The 21,637-nt window shown below is 46.3% G+C and overlaps 1 protein-coding gene across 9 annotated transcripts in view; it reads left to right on the forward strand.

The window, feature by feature from the left end:
- The first annotated feature begins 6,102 nt into the window (after window positions 1-6,102).
- The window catches only part of Mink1 (misshapen like kinase 1), a 55,105-nt gene continuing 39,570 nt past the window's right edge, over window positions 6,103-21,637 (forward strand). For 5 of the 9 annotated variants that reach the window (XM_042680544.1, XM_042680549.1, XM_042680551.1 and 2 more), the window contains exon 1: window positions 6,105-6,367. In XM_042680544.1, the coding sequence (XP_042536478.1) occupies window positions 6,311-6,367 (57 nt within the window). In that variant the 5' untranslated portion in view covers window positions 6,105-6,310. Of the gene's footprint in view, window positions 6,368-21,637 lie in introns of all 9 variants that reach the window. The other 4 variants (XM_042680545.1, XM_042680547.1, XM_042680552.1 and 1 more) reach the window with 1 other exon arrangement.

Raw genomic sequence — 21,637 nt, forward strand, 5'->3', positions numbered from 1 at the left:
ACATAAGCAGAGAAAGCTGGAAGTGGCACTGTGGCTCAAGTAGTAGAGCGCTAGCCTTGAGCTGAAGAGCTGAGGGACAGCGCCCAGGCTCACGACTACCACCACTAGCAACAAAAAGATCCACGACCGACTGAAAAAAAAAAAGTACATTTTATTTTTTATTTATTTTATTTTTTGTGCTAGTCCTAGGGCTTAAACTTAGGGCTTGGGCACTGTTTCTGAGCTTTTTTTTGCTCAAGGCTAGCACTCTACTATTTGAGCCTCAGCTCCACTTCTGGCTTTTTGGTGGTTAAGTAGAGATGAGAGTCTTAAACATGCTAGGCACCAGGGGCTCATGACTGAAATCCTAACTACTCAGAAGGCTGAGATCTGAGAATCAGGGTTCAAGGCCATCCTGGGCAGGAAAGTCCATAAAACTCTTATCTCCAATTAATCATCAGAAAACTGAAAGTGGTTATGTGGCTCAAAGTGGTAGAGCGCTAACTTAGAGCAAAAAAGCTGAGGAACCACTCCCAGACCCTGAGTTTAAGCCCCATGACCGACCAAAAAAAGTCTCAAACATTAATCTAGGCTGGCTTCAAACCCAAATTTTTAGCTCTTAAGTGTCCTGAATAGCTAGGATTACAGACATGAGCCACTTATACTTGGCTACTTCTTCTTCATTTATGCAAATAAACGACAGTCATCATATTCATCCTCAATTTCCCTCCCTTTCATGCTGGTAGCCCCTCCCCCAGCAGAACTTGTTTTACATTTTACTTTCCTGTCTTTTTTTGGGGGGGCGGGGAAAGGGTGGTCAGTCCTGGGGCTTGAACTCTGGGCCTGGGCGCTGTCCCTCAGCTCTTCAGCTCAAGGCGAGCACTCTACCACTTGAGCCACAGCACCACTTCCAATTTTTCAGGTAGTTAATTGGAGATAAGAGTCTTACAGACAGGCTGGGAAGGTGGCTCAGTGGTAGAGCACTTTCCTTGCATGCCTGAGGCCCCGGGTTCGATTCCTCAGCACCACATAAGCAAAAAGAAAAGCCGGAAGTGGCGCTGTGGCTCAAGAGGTAGAACGCTAGCCTTGAGCTGAAGAGCTGAGGGACAGCGCCCAGACCCAGAATTCAGATCCCACGACCGGACCCCTCCCCCCCCCAAAAAAAAAGAGTCTCACAGACTTTCCTGTCTGGGCTGGCTTTGAACCTTGATCCTCAGATCTCAGCCTCCAGAGTAGCTAGGATTACAGGTGTGAACCATGGACTCCTGGCTCTGTCATTTTTTGTTGTCACAATTTTTGTTTTGTTTTTTTGGTGGTTTTGAACTCAAGGTCTCCCTCTCATTGGGCTTATTACTGAGCTGGCTTCTTACCCCTGGAGCCATGTATCTAGACCAGCTCCTTTGCTGGTTATTTTGCATATAGACTCTCTTGGACTTTTCTGCCCCCAGGCTGATTTCTAACCTTGATCTTGTAGATCTCAGCTTCCCTGAGCTTCTAATGCCCAGCTTCACTTTTTTTTTTTGTAGTGCATATTAATTGTACCATAGTGTTTCATCATGATGCTTTATACATGTATGCAGCCTTCTGAATAACTAGGATTACAGACACCAACATGGCTTATCTATTTTTATCAGAATGACTCTCTGCTGTTTTCCCAGTCTCCTTAATCTTCAGCTGGGTGCTGGTGGCTCACACCTGTAATCCTAGCTACTCAGAAGACTGAGGTCTGAGGATCATAGTATAAAGTCAGGCCAGACAGGAAAGTCCCTGAGACTCTTATCTCCAATTAAACACCAGAAAACCAGAAGTGCCACTGTGGTTCAAAGTGGACCAAAAAACTGGAAGTGAAGCTATGGTTCAAGTGGTAGATCACCAGTCTTGAGCAAAAAAAAATCTCAGGGACAGCCCTTAGGCTCTGAGTTCAAGCTGCAGAACCACCATGTATATATAGAGAGAGACACATACACACACACACACACACACACACACACACCACACAAATATATATCACTGAGATTCCTTATGCCATCATACATAGCTACAATGCATTTCAAAATTATTCACCCTCCATTTTTTTCCTCATCTCCTTAACACAGTCTCAAAGTTAGAATCATGTTCTTTGTGTATATAAATGTACATATATAGATTATATTCAGGAAGGGGTGCTGTGGCTCAAGTGCAGCGCACTGGCTTTGAGCTGAAGAGCTCGGGGCAGCACCTAGACTCAGAGTTCAAGTCCCATGACTGACAAAAAATAAATTAAAAATTAACAGTATTATATTCATACATATGTGAACACGTATGTCTTTTATTTTTTTGGGTCCAGTCGTGGGGCCTGACCTCTGGGCTTGCGCACTGTCCCTCAGCTCTTCAGCTCAAGGCTAGCGCTCTACCACCTGAGCCACAGCGCCACTTCCGGCTTTTTTCTTTTTGCTTATGTGGTGCTGAGGAACTGAATCCAGGGCCTCACGCATGCAAGGCAAGCGCTCTACCACTGAGCCACCTTCCCAGACCCATGTATGTCTTTTATGTCTAACTGACCCATATGAGTAAAATATATAATATTTGGCTTTTTTTTTTTTGTCGGTCGTGGGGCTTGGACTCTGGGCTTGGGTGCTATCCCTGCCTTCTTCAGCTCAAGGCGAGCGCTCCTCCGCTTGAGTCACAGCGCTCCTTCCATTTTTCTAATAGTTAATTGGAGATAAGAGTCTCACAGGATTTTTCTGCCCGGGGTGGCTTTGAACCATGATCCTCAGATCTCAGCTTCCTCAGTAGCTAGGATTACAGGCGTAAGCCATGGCGCCAGCTTATTTGGCTTTTTTCAACTTGGCTTTATATTGCTGAATTTAAATATTCTCCAATTACATCAATTTTCCTATACCTTCTCTTGACACCCTTCCTCTCTCCCTTCTGCAGTCTCTGTACCTCCTTGTCCAAGGCTAGCCTGGGCAGAAAAGTTTACTAGGCTCCATCTTCAAAAGATGTGGCAAAAAGCAGTGCTGAAGGCATGAATCAAGTAGTAAAAGCCAGTCTAGTAAGCCCGAGGCCTTGAATTTAGTCATCTAAACTCTCAATCCCTCCCTCTCTTCCCCCTTTCTCTCGCTCTCTCTCTCTCTCTCTCTCTCTCTCTCACACACACACACACACACACACATACATCCAAGAAATCTCCCTCCTACACAAAGCAATCTCCTGGTACTAATTGGCATTTTGTTAATTAGTCTCATTGTTGGCACCAAGTGCCTCTTTCCCCAAGGGAACCATTGCCTACTTAATGGTGGGGCAGGGTAGAAGCAGCAGCTGCCCCAGGACAGTGCACGGACCAAGTGGGCTTCTTCTGTTTTCACATCATCTGCCCTCTCTTTTATCTTTTTTCATCTTCTTCCCCTAGATTGGGTCTTGCCTAGGCTGACCTTGAACTCTTCATCCTCTTGCCTCCGCTTCTTGGGTTCTGGGATTTCAGGTGTGTGCCCCCAAGTCAGGCCAGTCCTGGAGTCTTGACTGGAGGCAGAGAAGGAAAGCAGAGAAGGCTTAGGATATAAAGTGGCTAGGGCTAGGAATGTGGCTTAGTGGTAGAATGCTTGTCTAGCATGCATGAAGCCCTGGGTTCGATTCCTCAGTACCACATTAATTGGAAAATCCAGAAGTGGCACTATGGCTCAAGTGGTAGAGTGCTAACTTTGAGCAAAAGAAGCTCAGGGACACAGTGCCCAGGCCGTGAGTTCAAGACCCAGAACTGGGAAAAAAAAAAAAGTGTCTGTAGGGGTTGGGAGTGTAGCTTAGGGGCAGAGCTAGTGCCTAACATGCTGGAGGCTCTGGGGGAAAAAAAGTATTAAACCCAGAATGGAAAGAGTCCAAGATCAGTGGTAGCTCTTGAGGACAGCTAAGTCTGGTCCAGTGTCCATTCATCTTCCAGGGGACCTATAATTAGTTTTCCTGGATCAGGCCAAGGGCACTGCTGCATGCAAAAGCACATGGTTCTATTACTAAGCTATACACCCAGCCTATCTTATGTTTGATATTTTGATTCTTTCTCCATCTCGCTCTTCCTTCCTTCCTTCCCTTCCTCTCTCTCCTATCCTGGGGCTTGAACTCGGGGCTTGGGTACTGTCCCTGAGCTTGATTGCTCAAGGCCAGCACTCTACCACTTGAGCCACAGCTCCATTTCTGTGTGTGTGTGTGTGTGTGTGTGTGTGCACGTGTGTGAGAGACAGACAGAGAGAGAGAGAGAGAGAGAGAGAGAGAATTGCATCACACACTTTCCTGCTCAGTTTGGCTTCAAACCTCAAACTTTAGATCTCAGCCTCCTGAGTTGCTAGGATTACAGGGATAAACTACCAGATCTCAGCTTGCTTGTCTTTTCTCTTTTCCTTTGTTTTCTTTTCTTTGCCAATATTGGGATTTGAACTCAAGTGCCTGGCCATTGCTTGCTCAGCTTGCTTGTTGTTTGGCTGATGCTCTATCATTTGAACCACACTTCTGAATTTTTTGCTGGTTAGCAAATGAGCCATAGTGCCACTTCCAACTTTTTCTGCTTATGTGGTGCTGAGGAATTGAACCCAGCCTCATGCATGCAAGGCAAGTACTCTACCACTGAGCCACCTTCCCAGCCCCACTAAGTACTTTCATATATATAATTTTATTTTATTCCAACCTCTGTACTATTATGTCTGTTTTACACATGATTATTGTAGCGCTTCAGAGGTTAGTGATTTGCCTAAAGCACTAACTTCAAAATTTGTGTTTTACTTACTATTCAATGATCTTGATGTGAACCTGCCAGGTAACAAAAGTCTTCTTTTTTGGGGGGTACAGGGCTGGTCCAGAGGTTGAACTCAAGCCTTAGGTGCTATCTTGAGCTTTCTTTGCACAAAGCTAGTGCTCTACCACTTGAGCCATAGTGCCCACTTCCAGCCTTTTCTGTTTATGTGTTAACTGAGAAATCGAACCCAGGGCTGCATGCATGCTAGGCAAGCACTCTACCATAAGCCACACCCCCACCCCCTGTCTGGGAGACTCTTAATCTCCAATTAACTACTCAGAAAAAGCTAGAAGTGGTGTTATGGCTCAAGGGGTAGAGTGCCAGTCTTGAGCACAAAGAAGCTCAAGGACAGTGTCAGGACCCTGAGTTCAAGCCCCCCAGAACTGGAAAATAAAAATCATAGTGAAAGAAAAGCTCAGAAAAGTAAATCCACTTGTTCAAAGTCAGTCAGTAGTCTAATAACATGCTTTTCTGTATTTTCATAAACATCATCAGGCTTCGAGGGAGGCTAATAGCTTGGGGCGCTGTGCCAACAGGACTAGATCTAAAGTGACTCTTGCAAGATAGGAAGGTACTGGATACAGTTTCTTCTCCTTCCACTTTGCCACTGAGGATTCCATCAATTGTTCCTCTGTGGAGAACACTTTGCTAAGAGAGGTGCAGAGATAAAGTTCGGCAGTAGGATCACTTACCCGGAGATAGGAGATCCACTCCCCAGCCCTCCCTCCTCCAGCTAGGGAAGGGAGTCAAAGGGCCCTCAGAGGCAGCCAGACTCCCCTCCCTCTCCGCCCCCCACGTGGTTTCTCCAGCCGAGTTCTCCCCCAGAGCCCCCCCCTCCGCGGCTCCGCTGTTGCCATGGCAACTGAGTGGGTGGACAGCTCGTCCTCTCCAGAGGCTAGCAGCCCTCGCGTGGGGAGTTACCATAACAACCCCCCTAGTAATAGAGGGGGTTGAATTCCGCCTCCCTTCCCCCGCAAATAGAGAGGAGGGTGGCTTGATTGGCAGCTGGGCATAGGGAAGAAAGAATGAAAGGGAAAGAAAGGCATCAAAGGAGATCTACGGAGAAAAAATAAGGAAGAGAAAGGGGGGGGGAGAAAAAAAAACAGGGAAAGCGTGTGCGCACGCGCAACAGCCGGTGGGCGCGCTACGCAGCCGCCTCGGCCGCCACCCACTGCTTTCACGCCAGGCTCGCAAGGTTGCCCAGTCCCCGCGTGCGCCTTGCGCCGGGTCTCCCGCGCGTGCGCGCAGGTGTGGGCGCCTAGGGGGAGGGGGGAGCCCTGCGCGCTCACGTCACGTTCCCTCTTCCCCCCTCCCCTCTCCTGGGGCTCGGCCGCTCAGCGCCTGCGCAGAAGCTCCGGCGGCTCGGGTTGCAGGCTCCCGGGCGCGCACGCTCCCCTCAGCCGGTGGGTCGGTCCTCCCGCCGGCCCTCTCCGCCCCGTTCCACGGGGGAGGCGCGGTGGAGCCCGCCCCCAGGGTCCCCCCGATGGGGTTGAAGCGGCGTCGGCGGCAGCGGAATAACCGAGCCGGAGCGTGAGCGGCCCCGGGGCCCGGTTTCCCCCCGCGGAGGCCATGGGCGACTCAGCCCCAGCCCGCAGCCTGGACGACATCGACCTGTCCGCCTTGCGGGTGAGCGTCCTCCCTCCCCTCTCCCGGGTCCCCCTCGCACTCGGTTCCAAGCCTCGCTGCCGGCGACGGGGAGCGGCGGCCGCACGCTTCCCCGGCTCCCCGCTCGTCCCCTCCGCCAGCGCCGGGCCCCTCGGCGCTCCGCGCCCCATTCCCGGGCTCCCGCCGCCCCGGGGCCCTCGGCCTCCGCTCGTTCTCCTCGCTGCAGATTCTGAGAGCCAGCTCTCGGCCTCCACCCTGTGGGTGCCCCGCCTCCACACTTGCCTGACCCCCTTCCCTTCATTCTGGGGGGTTCGGGACTCCCTCCAGAGTATCTGAGGGTCACCTCTGGGTTTGCCTGCACCCCACCGTCCCCAAGCCCACGGAGAGACTTCCTTGCGGCCTCTCACCCATCTACCCTCTTGCTACCCACTTTCTCCTTCCTCCACCTCCTCTCTCTCTCGGCTCTTCAGATTTGACTTTGCAACTGCCTTGACAGCCTCCCCCTCATTCTTTCTCTTCCTCGCCTACCCCTGAATCGCAACTCTCTGCTGGTCGGCATTTCAGCCTCCCACCCCACCCCACCACATCCACGGTCTCCCTCAATCCCACATTCATTTTTCTGTATCCCTTCTCTGGCGTTTCAAGTGCTGCAGTCCAGATCCAGGCATTTCCGGTCTCGGGGTCCCTGCAGATTACATTGCCAACTCTGCAGCCATGTGTGTGTGTGTGGGGGGGGGGTGCGGATTGACAAGTGCACTGATTCCCTTGGGAAACTCGAGCTGGGAAGAGGATGTTTACATACATGTACACACACAAAACATGCTGCGTGTTTTGGAAGGCAGTGAGGGTGCAGGCCATGGCAAGCTGTCTCAGGGGAGGTGTTCATTAGGAAAGGGGTTAAGAGGAAACCATCGCAGCGGAACCCCATTTCTTGTCCACGTGGTCTACTTACTTGCTCTCCTTTAAGAGCATTTATGTTTTTCTCCCAGGAAGCTTTGGCTTAAGGGCAGCGTAGTGATTTCAAGGTGAACGTTCCAGACTGTTCCCCAGGTGGTGTTTTGATCCTGTACCCTTTCAGGTTTATCAACAGGCCAAGGTGGGGGGGGGGAGGGGAAGAGGAGGAGGGAAGGCGCGAGAGTGCAGAGTGCGATCCAGCAGTTTTTTTTTTTTTTTTTCAGGAAACCCCTTGTGTACATTGTCTTATGGTTTTTGAGCCTGGGGTATGTGGGTGGCAGGGTGGTGAGAGGAGCAGCTTGCCCACACATAAATGCCCCTGATAGGACTGGAGGGAAAAAGAAACTAAAGAGAGCAGAGTCATGTTGTTAATTGGGTTTCTCTAGGTGACACACTTTTTCTTGCCATTCAGGTCATAATTTGTTTGGTGCAGTACTGGGCTATGAGACCTGACTTGCTGGAGATAAAATAAGTTGCTGAGGAGAGAGACTGAACAGTGAATTCCCATTCCCCCATGTTTTCATAGGGAGAGAGTCTGAAGGATTCAGAGGTTAGCCTAGTCAGGGTTTAAACTGGGGTGCTCACCTCAGTTGGGATGTAAGCAGGCTGGAAGTCCAGGTTATGAGTAAAAGTTTCCTCAGGTACACTTTAGGATGAGCCTCCACCTTCCTGTACCATCTTGGTTGTTGATAACTTTGGCCACCAGTTCTTTGGTTTTGGTGACTGAAATATAATACAAAATGGGTGGATCCAAACCATGACCTTTGATTTTGACGCTTGTAGGACTCTGCTTGCTTTTCTTTTTGTTTCTTCTGGTAGCATGGCTTGGCCCCCAACCTGAGATTTCCAACAATTCTACAAGTACCCTTTGACCTTGGAAATGATATTTCCCTCCGGACTTCCTGCTTAAAGAACTGTTAACTTCCTTCCTCAATTATCTCCTGCCTTATTTTCCTCTCTTTTTGTTTGAGAGAGCCAGGTGACCTGCTCCCTGGTCTTCTGTGCATTCTGCTTAGGATCCTGATGAAAACATTGCACATCCTCTTATACTACCACTACAAGACTTGAAAGAGATAGCTGAGTTTTCTTTCTAATAGAGCTGGAAAGGACTGTTTTCTCCTTGCTGCTGATCCTTTCTCAGTGCCATCCCCTCCACATCACCTCTGAGAGCTGCTCTGGCAGGGTTAAGCACTCAGTCATCCTGGTTTAGCTCCTGACTGCTTTCCAGAGAGACGTGGTAACCTGAAGAATTTGCAGCCAAAGTGTGTTTCCCTTTACTGTATCATCTTGTGTTGGGGACTGGGGTAGAGTAGCTGGCCCTAGAGAGCCCAAGTTGTCTTTCTCCTCTTGTTTAAAGATAAGGCTTGCTTTTCAGCTAGTGATGAGATTAATAGTACGCTATTAATCATGTGTGGGGAAGCCAGATGGACCTGACACTTTGTGACCACAGCCACACTTGACCTCTTTGTGGTCTGTGCCTCTACCAACATGGTAGAGCTCTGGAGTTGCATTCTTGAGTTCTTAAATCCTGACTTACTTGCTTCCTCTGTAACTAGTCCTTCATTCTCCTTTGCCTTCCCGCCCCATACAGCAGACTGTAAACCTAACCTTTTTATCTACAGTCTATTTTCTCACCTATACGGTGGGAATGGTAATAGCACTGAATTTAGAGTTGCTGAAGATTAATGCAAACGAGTACCTATAGTTCTTGGTGCACAGTAATCATGTATGTGGTAGTTTTTATTATTGCATCAGTCAGAGAAGCCTTCCAGAACAATTCTATCACATCTCCCTCCCCTTGCTTTACTTATTCTTGTTATTTGTTCATTTAGTGGTACTGAGGATGGAATCTAGGGTTTCATGTTTGCTAGGAAAGTGTTCCACCACTGAACACCATTTTATTTTTTTCTTTCAACCTTAACATGTAGTTTCAGGTTGGGGGAATAGCTCGATGGTAGGTTTGTCATGCACAAAGCCCTGGGTTCAAGCCCTTAGCACCACAAAAGTAAAATATAAGTGAAAGCATGGATTTTGACTGTTTTGTTCATTTTTGTGTGCCTCAAACAATATTTTGCTCATAATGGGTCTCAAATGTTTGTTAAGTAATAACAATCATTACAATAATCGAATATAACACTTGGTATAACAGTAAAAAAAACTCAGCACAGTGCTAAGAGTTTTTCTACCTCTAAACATATACATACACATACACATTGCAAACATGATTACAAACATGTCTTTTTTGAGATGCTTTTAGATTCAGACCTTGTCTTGCTTAGATGCAAGCTTCCATCTGAGTGATGACCCTTGCCCTAGTATTAGGATCTTCCAAGAGAAAATTTGGACCTCTTGTTTTAAACCTCCTTTCTCTGTGTCCAAGCCTGGTTATATTCCAGAAGAGCCTTGTGATTTGTAACTCTGGGCTTCTCACAGTGGGTAAAGTATGAACGGAAGTGGGCAGGAAATGTTGACAGATCCCAGGCTGTCCTCTTTCCTTTCTCATTGCCTCTTTTTTGGTTGACCCATTTCATAAATCTCTTACTGTCCAGCCAGCTAGAAGTTTCAGACCACAGAGGAGCTGGTCTGTGTTGCTGTATTGAAATGATGTCATGGAGGACATTTAAGAAGGTCTTATTACTAGGTGGTAGTTGTTGATGGAGATATTCCTTTTCAAGCGTTGTGCGGTGTTGTGTCTGTTCTTTGGGGAAGTCTCTTCCCCTTCCTTTCTCTTCAAGTAACTGTGGAACCAGTACCAGTTGGAAAGCTGGCAGCTCGGGGCATATGTTTCTAGGCTGCTGAGCAGTGCAGGACTGCTGCTGTGTTCTGATGTGAGAGCTGTCCAAATGTTGACAGCAGACAGAGGACTGGGAAGACTGACCTCCTTCAGCAGAAGGGCATTTAGTGCCTTTTTTTTTTCCCCCTAGAAAACTGCACATGGGGGTTGTTCTTTCCAAAAGTGCTGGTGACATTTGGAGTGAGATGCTGCTGTAGCAGAATGATGGAAGATACCTTAGAATGTTGCTAAAATTAGGCGTTCAGTCACGTCCTAGACAAGGGGAGGGCTACAACACAATATTTCAAGTGGTGGGAGAGGACAGATTGCCATTGCTCTTAGCAATACATTGAGGGGAACTTTGTGGAAAAGTGAGGTTTTGACAGGTAAAAGATAGGAAGGTGAGGCTGGGAAGGTGGCTCAGTGGTAGAGTACTTGCTTTGCATGCATGAAGCCTTGAGTTCGATTCCTCAGCACCGCATAAGCAGAAAAAGTTGGAAGAGGTGCTATGGCTCAAGTGGTAGAGTGCTAGCCTTGAGCTGTAGAGCTGAGGGACAGTGCCCAGGCCCAGGGTTCATGTCCCATGACTGACTGAAAAAAAAAGGAAGGTCAGCAAGACAGCCACCCAGTGTTCCCTTTACTCTTACCTTCAAGAGCTTGGTTAACATCATGCTATATGGGATCTTGACATCAAATCAGGCTTCTGATGCGTTCAGCTATAAGCTGTGTGCCTAACATGCACAGTTAGGGTTATGTAGAACATTCATTTAAGGGACCGAAGGACAGGAAGTGTTTTGTTGCTTTTGATAAGCTTGTGTTCTGGTGTAGCTCTGTAAATAAGAACTACAACCCAACTATATACTATAGTGCTGGGCCTGGAGAGCATCTCCAGAAGCTGTCTCTCTGTGGAACCTTCAAAGTTGCATCTGAGAAAGGACTCAGTACTATCTTTCTTGCATCATTTAGACACTAGGTATTGTTAGTGTTCCATTGAGAACCATATTCTAGATCCTATGGGAAGGCTGAGATATTGTACTCACTATTATAGTAAACTGCTTAACTAGAGTTCTGTAACATCCATCTAAGAAATGCCTTTGTAAGCTCAGGCTTGTTTTCTCTACCCACCTCTTTCTGTCTGTCTCGTCTATCTCCATCTCTCTCTCTTTGTCTCTGTCTGTCTCTCTTTCTCTCTTTCCGCCTCTCTCCCTCTCCCCTCCTCCCTGTCTTTCTTGCTCTCTCTTGGATTTGTTGGTATTGTTTTGTTATTTAGATGGACTCCATGCTGCCTAGGCTGACCTCAGACTACTTGGACTCAAAAGCTCCTTCTATATCAGCTTCCAAAGCAGATGAGAATAGGCTGAATAGGCTAGATGCCCAAGGGTTGCACCTGTAATCCTACCTACTAGGAAACTGAGATCTGAGGATCAAAGGCTTTCCATTTCTCAACTTTTTTTTTTGGTCTGTCCTGGGGCTTGAACTCAAGACCTAGGTGCTGTCTCTGAGCTTTTCTGCTCAAAGCTAGTGCTCTACCACTTTGAGTCACAGCTCTGGTGGTTAATTGGAGATAAGAATCTCACAGAGACTTTATCTGCCCAGGCTGGCTTCAACCCTCGATCCTCAGAGCCTCCTGAGTAACTAGAATTACAGTTCGAAGCCACTGGCACCCAGCCCCTTTCACTTTTTCATACTAATCAACCAGTTCTTAACTTGAGTCTGGGATTCTGTATCTATAGGAAGCTTCTCTAGAGGATTGAGAAAGTACATTAGATTCCATTTTTGCCAATAGTAGGGAATAGTGGAGAGAGGAGAAAGGAAAGGGACCCAAAAGGAGCCCCTGAAGATTTTATCTAGTGGTCAGATAGCCTGAGAGTGTACCTGCAATATGTAAATAGGATTTTGTGTTCTGGTCGAGAAAAGGCCTGGGGCTAGTAACAGAGGACACAGTGGTGAAGAAGACAGATATGGTTTTCCTAGTCTAGTAGGGAGAAGGTTAAGTATAGCTGGCCCTCGGTATCTATGGTGTCTACTTCAATGGATTTAAACCAAACTCAGATAAAAAAAAAAATACTGGAGAAGCTAGGCCTGGTAGCACATGCTTGTAATCCCAGTACTGGGGAAGCTGAAGCAGGAAGATTTTAAGTTCCAGGCCAGCCTGGGCTACATGGGGAGACCTTGTCTCAAAAAAATCTAAATATAGGAAAAAGCTGGGTGTGGCGGTAGACACCTGTCATTCCAGCTACAAGCATATTACTGTGAGGATACATGCCTGGACAGGAAATGAGACACCTCTCTTCTGCCAAGGGCCATGGGATAGTTTTACAGTAACATAATTCAAAAACCATACAGAATTATGAATACAGGTTGAATTATATGTGTCTATCCTATCATGTACCAAATAGTTTCCAGGGCCTTATAGTGCCCATAGGCTAGACATTCCCCATTCTGTAACCTTGAGGATAACCAGTGCTAAAAAGGGAGGTTCATTGGCAGAGTGCCTGCCTGGCAAGTGCACGGCCCTGAGTTCAAATTCCAATACCTTCTACAACTCCCAAAAAACAAATTTGTGTGTGTGTGTATGTACACACATACATACACATACACAACTATATATTCAGGGAAATTTTTTCTTCTGTATTTAACATGTACAGATTTTTTAAAAATCTTGTCATCATTCAATAAACAATACAATATAAAACTATTTACATTGTAGTAGGTATTAAAAGTAGTGTAGAGATTATTTAAATTATTACCCAGAGAGCCCAGTGTTGGCAGCTCACACCTGTAATCCTAGTTAAGACCTGGATGATTGTGGTTCAAAGCCAGCCTGCGCAGAAAAGTCCATAAAACTCCATCTCCAAAACAACCAGGAAAATATAGGGTTGAACGCATAGCTCAAGTGGGCAAATGGAAGCCACAAGCAAGAAAGCTGAATGAGCCCGGCGCCAGTGGCTCACACCTATAATCCTAGTTACTTAGGAGGCTGAGATCTGAGGATCTTGGTTCAAAGCCAGCCTGGACAGTAAAGTCTGTGAGACTCTTATCTCCAATAAACCACTAGAAAAATGGAAGTGGTGCTGTAGCTCAAGCGGTAGAGTGCTCTCCTTGAGCTGAAGAGCTGAGGGACAGCACCCAAGCCCAGAGTTCAAGCCCCACAACTGACCAAAAAAAAAAAAAAAAGCTGAATGAGAATGTGAGGCCCACTACCAACAGAATATGAGCCACAGTACCAGCACATGCGTGTGCACGCGCACACACACACACACACGCACAATGTATGCAGGAGGATCTGTATAGGACCTGTGTAGATAGCATACTAATTAAGGGACTTGAGCATCCATAGATTTTTATATCCTCAGAGAATATCCTGGAATTAATCTGCCCACAGATACCTATGGATGACTGGATATGTAAAATTGCAAGCCGTGGTAAGGACTTTAACAGAAGATTTTAGTATGCCGTGAGTACATGATAGTGGTAGTTTGGAGTTGGCTAGATTTGGGAAACCCCGGAGGGAGGCCATTTTTAGTGTGTAGCATTTGGTCAGCAGTCAAGGGCCAGGACTCTGAGGAAGGATGGGGACTACAGAATTGACTTGGGTTCAAAAGGATATTATGGACTTTCCCTATGGGAACTGAAAAAATTGTTTTGAAAGGTGAGGTCATGAAAGCTTATAGCTTTCATGTATGTTTATTGGGGAGAAGGTCTCTGGGTACTAGATCTGTGGTCTCACTGTGGCTCTGGGATGAGGGTGGTGTGTGAATGTACTTGCAAGCTGGTATATGAGAGAGAAGGGTATTCATTGTGTGTGTGTGTGTGTGTGTGTATGTGTGTGTGTATGTGTGTGTGTTTTGTTTGTTAGTTGTGGGGCTTGAACTCTGGACCTGGGCACTGTCCCTCAGCTCTTCAGCTCAAGGCTAGAGCTCTACCACTTGAGCCACAGCGCCACTTTGGGCTTTTTCTGTTTTTGTGGTTCTGAGGAATCGAACCCAGGACGTCATGCATGCAAGACACTCTTGCACTGAGCCACATTCCCAGCCCCTATTTGTTAGGTATTATTAGTCCAAGTGATAGCTTAGTGATGGCCAGAGTTTGATAGGTAGGTAAGTCACCTGGAAGAAGAACAAGTAGACCCAGCCTTGGGCTTAATGTCTGTGGGAAGTGGGATTCTTCCTAATGTTAGATAGAAACTATATAAATAGATAAGACTCTCAATTTACATTGTGTACAAGTAAAGGATGAGTGGGGTGTGTAGGGGGAGTGTTAGTGATTTGGCATGTTTGAAGTGAAATAGGGCTGGGAAAGTCTTAAGCAGAATGGAGGAGCCAGACTCCAGGAGCAGCTTGAATGTCAGGTGGATGGTGGTGTAGAAGATGGTGGGATGGGCTGTGAGAAATATTAATGTAGGATCCAGGGAGGAGCCTGAGAAGCTGTAGGGAGATGAATGGAAGGACTATTTGCCTAAGAAAAATGGTGATGTTTGGGGAGGGAGGCCAGAGGAGGTAGTAAAGGCCTGACAAACCTGTGTCCCCACAGAAGGAGACTGTTAGAGCCAAAGGCAGTCACATCTGGGAATCCAACCACTCATCGTCCATGACTTAAGTATATATCGCAGTGAATGCTTTTGGTTCCTGGACACTTCTACCTTGCCTTTGGGATGAAAGGCCTACCTAAAACAGGCCTGCGGATAGCTGGTCTTCCGAGAGAGAATGGAAATTTTCTCACTCCCTTTTTTACCAGGGGTTATGCTGAATTAATTAATCCTGGAACCACATATCAAGAGGTTTTCCATAAACAGTAGTCCTTGCAGGAAAGGACAGGATTAGAAGGGCTAAGTAAAGACTATTATACCACCTAATAGCCACCTCAGCTTTGGTGTTGCCCACCCCCTAAAAAACAAAAACCTCCACTGACAAGGCAGGCTTTAACTGATTACCTTATCCACTTCTTCACAGGCTTTCTGATTTAATTTGATTAGATATTACATTACATTGAATGATGTTTTATGTGTTGGACTGTGATCTACATTTCCTATTGACTCCTTAATGTGCCTTTAAAAAGCTGAGTCCATAGAAAGGGTTCAGCAGTTACTTGCTTGGTTAGAGGAGGAATATAAGTATTTCTGTGATTTGTCCTTTCCCACTAAATTCAAACTGCAGGACATAAAAGGTGCCTAGTATGTGCTGGGCCCCAGGAGACCTCAGAACAAATACATACTCAGTGTTGCTCAGTTGGGATGGTACTGGCCTCCAGGAGATATTTGGAAATGTTGAAGAAGGAGGTTTAACTGGGACTGGGTCTTGGGAGCACTAATGATACTTAGTACCTGGGAATGAAGGATGTCTACCATTCTGCAGTCTCAGGGACTATGTGTGCATTGAATAATTGTTTCTCCACAAAGATTGCCTCTAGAGTCCTGGTGAGTGAACTTCCCGTGGGTGGACCTGGAGAGACCAGGAAACAACCAGATAGGATTCTGTGGAGTCAGAAGGAGTACCTATATTCCTTTGTTTACTTCTTCCTGGGTGGGAAGAGGAATGTAGGCTCTGAATTACTCTTAGGCATGGCATGTATCTCTTAGACTAACAGCTTTTATTTGTCTGCCAGCACACCTCTGAAGGTAAAATGGGTAGGCTCCAAGCCAGACTGTAAGGAAGACTGCTTTCATGTTCTCTCCTCACCACCCACCCACACTTTCTTTCAAGGCACATTTGTAAGAAAGTGGCTGAAGCAGGCAGTCCTTGGGCTTTAATTCTCAGTGGCTGAGGAAAGAGTCTTCAGGAAATCATTTGAACAGCCTAAGCAGCATGAGGCAGAGGTAGGCGGTGCATGTAGTGTTGAGAAAGGGTGTCAGCACATTGTCTTTTCTCTTGTGCCCTTTGAACCTATGGTTGTCCCCTTAAAGACAGATGTGAACAATAATTGTCATCTCTTGAGATGCTGAGGGTAGAGGCTCCTTGCCCTAGTGTATCCTTTGGTGGCAGGGCCGCTGAAGTTGTCTTTCCGCGTAACTATCTCCAGATCTGAATTAGGAGAGCAGAACTAGGTGCCTAGCATTGTCTAGCTGAGGTTTAGAGAAGTCCCTCTGTCCCTAACAAGCTGTTCCTCATCGTGGAATGACCACAGACCCACATGACAGAGCAGGGTTATGACAGGCAGCACATAGTTAGGAGTCTGTGGTCTCTGTACCCTCTGTCCTCTCTAGTAAGCCCTTCTTTTTTTGTCTGTCTTCAGTTCAGAACAAAGATCGCTTTGATACTAGTCATTTATATTTTAATGTGGGTTCTTTGGAGTTTGGGGGCTGGCATATGAACAAGGAGCAACTTGCTATGCAGTAGGCTCTTTCCTTATGTAATCTCATTATCCCTCACAATAACCCTTTGAGGCAAATGATTGCCCACACTTTCAACATGAAACACCAAGTCTTAGAGAAGTTACTTGGAAATGAGGTAACTTGTCTGCCGTTGGACAGCCAGTAAGTGGCAGGCCCCAGAATCAGCTTCAGGACTGATTTCTCCCAGAGCCTCGGTTTCTCCAGCCTCTTGCTCCCAGGTGGCACGGAAGGGGGCACATGTGGCATGGAGGGAGCATGTGTGGCAGGAGGGCAGAGTGTTTCCAGTGTGCAAGACTGCAACCAGCACTGTTTTCTGCTTGCTTTAACTGCAAATGTGTAATATTTCTGTGATCTGTGGCAAACAAGTGAACACCATCCATGTTTCTTGGTAAAGAACCTGGAGACTAGCACTTGGCCTATTTCATGGATTAGAAACAGACTGTTTGAGGAAGTGGCGCTGTGGCTCAAGTGGTAGAGCGCTTGCCTTCAGCTGAAGAGCTGAGGGGCCAGTGCCCAGGCCCAGAGTTCAAGCCCCCAGCTGACCAAAAAAAAAAAAAGTTATCCAGAAACAGACTGTTTGATCTTCCAGGAACAAGTGGTTCAGATCTGTGTTTTAAAGGAGAGACCTTATTTGTGTACTTGAAACTTTTTTTTGTGGGTAGGAGGAAACTGCAGGTGGATTGGCATTAGTGGACACATTTTTGGAATACAAAACTACATAGGATCTGTGCCCTAAACTGATGGCAGTTTCATTGGGTTGCTGGGTAGAATGCTCCATTGACAGGAGAGAAGGACATAAAAGAGTTCAGAAGATTTTGTTTGAAAGGGAATGTTAAATAATTCAAAAGAGGGCCTGTGCTTTGGAAAGAAGAGAAAAAGCCTGTGTCATTACCTTTTTCCTTAAAAACAAAAAACAGCTTTTTTATTATGGTTAAATATTCACTATACTTTACTTTTACTTTTTTTTTTTTTTTTGGTAGGTCTTGGGACTTGAACTTAGGGCCTGGGCAGTGTCCCTGAGCTCTTTAGCTGTAGGCTAGTGCTCTACCACGTTGAGTCATAGCTCCACTTCTGGTTTTCTGGTGGTTAACTGGAGATAAGAGGCTCACCAGGAGGTACTGGGAAGGGGACTCAGTGGTAAGAGTGTTTGCCTTACATGGGTGAGGCCCTGGGTTGGATTCTTCAACACCACATAAGCAGAAAAAGCCAGAAGTGGTGTTGTGGCTCAAGTGGTAGAGCATTAGTCTTGAGCTGAAGAACTAAGGGACAGCGTCCAGGCCCAGAGTTCAAGCCCCATGACCCCCCCCCCCCCCCAAAAAAAAAAAAAAAAAAAAGATTATCGTGGTCTCACGGGACTTTTCTGCCTGGGCTGGCTTTAAACTATGATTCTCAGATCTGTCTCCTGAGTAGCTAGGATTACAGGGGTGAACCACCAGTGTCCAGCTATTTTAAGTATTTTTAAATGTATAGCTCTATGGCACAAAATACAGTCACATTGTGCTAGCATCATCACCATCTAACTCCAGAACATTGTCATCTTCTCCAACTGAATCTCTGTACTCATCTACTGTTCCCCCAGACCAGGCAGCCACTATTCTTTATCTGTGTGTGAGGAGTTGAGTTAGACACAACAGATGCTTCATATTTGTCAAGACAGGTGAAATGAACTGTCTCATGAATCTATGTGACCATCAGCCCAGAACACTATCTTCATACTGGCTCTAATAGAAGGTGATAACAGCCTTGAAAGAAGGTGCAAATGGGGCTGGGAAGGTGGCTCATTGGTAGAGTGCTTGCCTTGCATGCGTGTGGTCCTGGGTTGGATTCCTCAGCACCACATAAGCAGAAAAGGCCAAAAGTGGCGCTATGGCTCAAGTGGTAGAACACTACCCTTGAGCTGAAGAGCTTGAGGGACAGCTCCGAGGCCCAGAGTTCAGGCCCCACGACTGACAAAAAAGAAAAAGAAAAAAAGAAGAAGGTACACATGAAATGACTGTAAGGCATCACAAGAGGATGGAGCAGTGTAAAGAGAAGCAAAGGTTTCTCTTCCATGTTCAGAGATCCCAGCTTTAACTTTCCTGTTTTATTATTATTCTGTGTTATCTGCTTATTCTCATCCTCTTCATCTTACCTTTAGGGCTCTAGAAGTTGGAAAGAAGGTCATTTAGAGGATGAAGATGATAAGATTTAACTGCCATTCTGCATTTATTACATGAAGGGTTCTGTGAGGGTGTCAAAGGGAAAGTTTAGAGCCAGGTTAGGCATCCCTCTCATGGACAGACCCAAGGCAAGAAGTAGAAGTGTGCTAGAGATCTTAAAACAGAGGTGATCAACTTGATGACCTGCCTAGCTTTCTAACTTGCCCTTGTCCACACTACTTATGGTTTCTACTTCCACCTTCATCTAGGAAATGGGAAAAAGTGGAGAGGGAGACAGGCTTGGTATTCAGGTGATCCAGGAATAGTGGGAGAGGAGATCAAGAAAGATTATTGTCTAGGGGCTGGGAAGGAGGCTCAGTGGTAGAATGCTTGCTTCGTATGCATGAGGCCCTGGGTTCGATTCCTCAGTACCACATAAGCAGAAAAAACTGGAAGTGGCATTGTGGCTCAAGTGGTAGAGTACTAGCCTTGAGCTGAAGAGCCAAGGGACAGCGCCCAGGCCCAGAGTTCAGGCCATGACTGACCCCCCCCCCCAAAAAAAAAAAAAAAAGAAAAGAAAAGAAAGATTATTGTCTAAAGAGTCCTGTCTAGGATAAATCAAAATCCAGGCAATGGGGACAAGAGGGAAAAACTGGGAGAGAGAAAGGAAAGGGGTGACATTGTCTAAAAAGAGATGTACTCATTACCTGATTATGTAATTGTAACCCCTCTGTACATCATCACTTTTATAATCATAAAGAAGAGAAAGAGGAAGAAGAAGGAGAGGGAGAAAAAAAGAGAGAGAGGAAAAGAGAGAGAGAGAGAGAGACATATCCAGGCAGAGGTCTCTGACAGGAGGCCTCTGGGCAGTAAATTGGGATGGTATTGTGGTGGTGCATTGATCAGGACTGTCCTCCTGGATTGCCAAGCAAAAGCTTGCAGCATGAATCTTCTATATTTCCTCAAAACAGTGTTGAATCTCAAGGAAAAGCTAGTGAACTCATGAGACCTTTTTCTCTGTCTGCTATGCAGGACCTTAGGGAAGACTGCATTTACATCACCTTCATTGGCTGACCAATACTCAGTGCAGGTCCTCCCTCTGCACAGCCTGCTTTTTTCTTAGATCAAGAGACTGAGCCTCATCTATCCAAATTCAGTGTTCACAGTTTGAATGAAGGAGTGTTTCAGTTGCTCACTTCTAGAACTCTGACCTTCCTGAGGGGTTATCCTGTGGTCTGGTATTATGCACGTCTGGATGTTACTATCACCACCCCTAGAAGTAAAAAGTAACTTAAGTGCTTGTACGTAAAGTAGAGCATCTCCTAGCCATCTTACATTTCAAAAGGCGTCAGCAATGAGTAAGCCAGGGTTCCAGAGCTAACTTCACTGGAAGACTGGTAATACCTGGTTATTCTGCTGGGTGGCTCAGTTCCCACCAGAAATGAAATGGTCATGTGACAGACATCCTGGGGTACCAACTACAGTCTCTGTAGATTAGGTATATTTTGTAGTTTAACAAGAATTGCCCTGCTATTACTCAGATTTCCTGCCATGGCATGGTGATCTGCTTGGGTAAAATTGGTGTCTCTAAAGAGCTCTCCATTGGAGGCCTGTTGGCATGTAGGCCTATTCAGTTTGGGCCTTTGGCCATGTGATCCATGGAGGGAACATGACATTAGGAGCTTGGAGACCTGGTTCTATTTCTAGTTTTTAGTCTCTCTGGGACTTGGTTTTCTCACTTGAACAACTGAGGCTTTCAGAGGCTTAATCAGAATCGCTTGGGTAGCATTTAAATAAACCCTGAACATGGGCTGGGAAGGTGGCTTAGTGGTAGAGTGCTTGCCTTGCATGCATGAGGACCTGGATTCATATTCCTCAGCACCACATAAGCAGAAAAAGCCAGAAGTGATGCTGTGGCTTAGATGGTAGAGTACTAGCCTTGAGCTAAAGAGCTGAGAGACAGTGCCCAGGTCCAGTGTTCAGGCCCCACGACCGAAAAAACAAAAAACAACCACAACAAAAAAAGCCCTGCCCAGGAGGTGATTCAGTTCACTAGGGCAGGGCCTTAGTTTATGTGCTTTTCCTGTGAGCAGATGGTGACTTCCTGCAAAGAACAGCAGGATCACATGATTGCTAAGGGCCCTCTAGACCCACAAGGCCTTTTTCCATCCCTAGAAATTTTCAAGTGCCTACTCTGTGTTGTGCTGTTTGTTTTCAGTACTAAGACAGGAGTAGATCCAATCTGGAATTTTTTTATGTTCTCTAGAAGGAAAAATGCTTGTATGAGATGGTGTTGATATATTAAGCTGGGCAAAAAGGGATTGAGAAAAATGATATTGGGGTAGCGGATGGTGGCCAGGATGGGCTAGGGTCTCAGAGCTGCTCTAGAAGAGACATAGTTCCCATTGTGTGAGAATCTCATGTGGGTGTGATGTGGGAGGGGTAGATATAGGGTGATCTGTGGGAAGGACACAGAATAAGTTAGGTGCCCTCAGGTACCTCAGAACTGTTTCCTGAGTCTTTCATTGCTGACAGGGAAGAGCAGTCAGAACGAATGAGATTATTTGAGAAAGCAGGGAATTTGATTTGCATTTTAAGGATCAGGAGGGACCTAGAATAGGTATGGCTCTTCTAAAAGTGTAGGCCTTGAATACAGATGTGGATTCAAATCCCAGTTCTGCCACATACTGTATGTATCAATACTACATACCTCATTTTTGTCCTTTGTAAAATGAGGACAAGAGAACCCACCTAATAGGGCTGTTCAGAAGATTAAATAATGGTGGGAAGTGCTTCACCTGATAAATGCTTATTATTGAAAAAAGTACCCAGAAGGAGTGTCTCCTGGGCTCAGTTAACATTCCTTTGCTCCTCACCCAGTGTTTTATTTAAGAAAGAGAAAACCGCCCAGCCTATTGATTTTAGTCTCAATGGCTGAGTCACAGCCCCTGGTGTAGGCCTTGTATTCTGTGTACCTGGCTCCCTTTCCCTGTACTAGAGTCTGCCATCTACTGAAAGTCTTCCAGCTCCACTGGAAGAAAGAATGACTTGAAAATCACACCAGAACATGTAACCTATTTGTCCTGCCCCCTAAG

This window comes from Dipodomys spectabilis, unplaced genomic scaffold, assembly GCF_019054845.1.
Source record: "Dipodomys spectabilis isolate Male_0828 unplaced genomic scaffold, ASM1905484v1 ptg000062l, whole genome shotgun sequence".
Lineage (NCBI taxonomy): Eukaryota > Metazoa > Chordata > Mammalia > Rodentia > Heteromyidae > Dipodomys > Dipodomys spectabilis.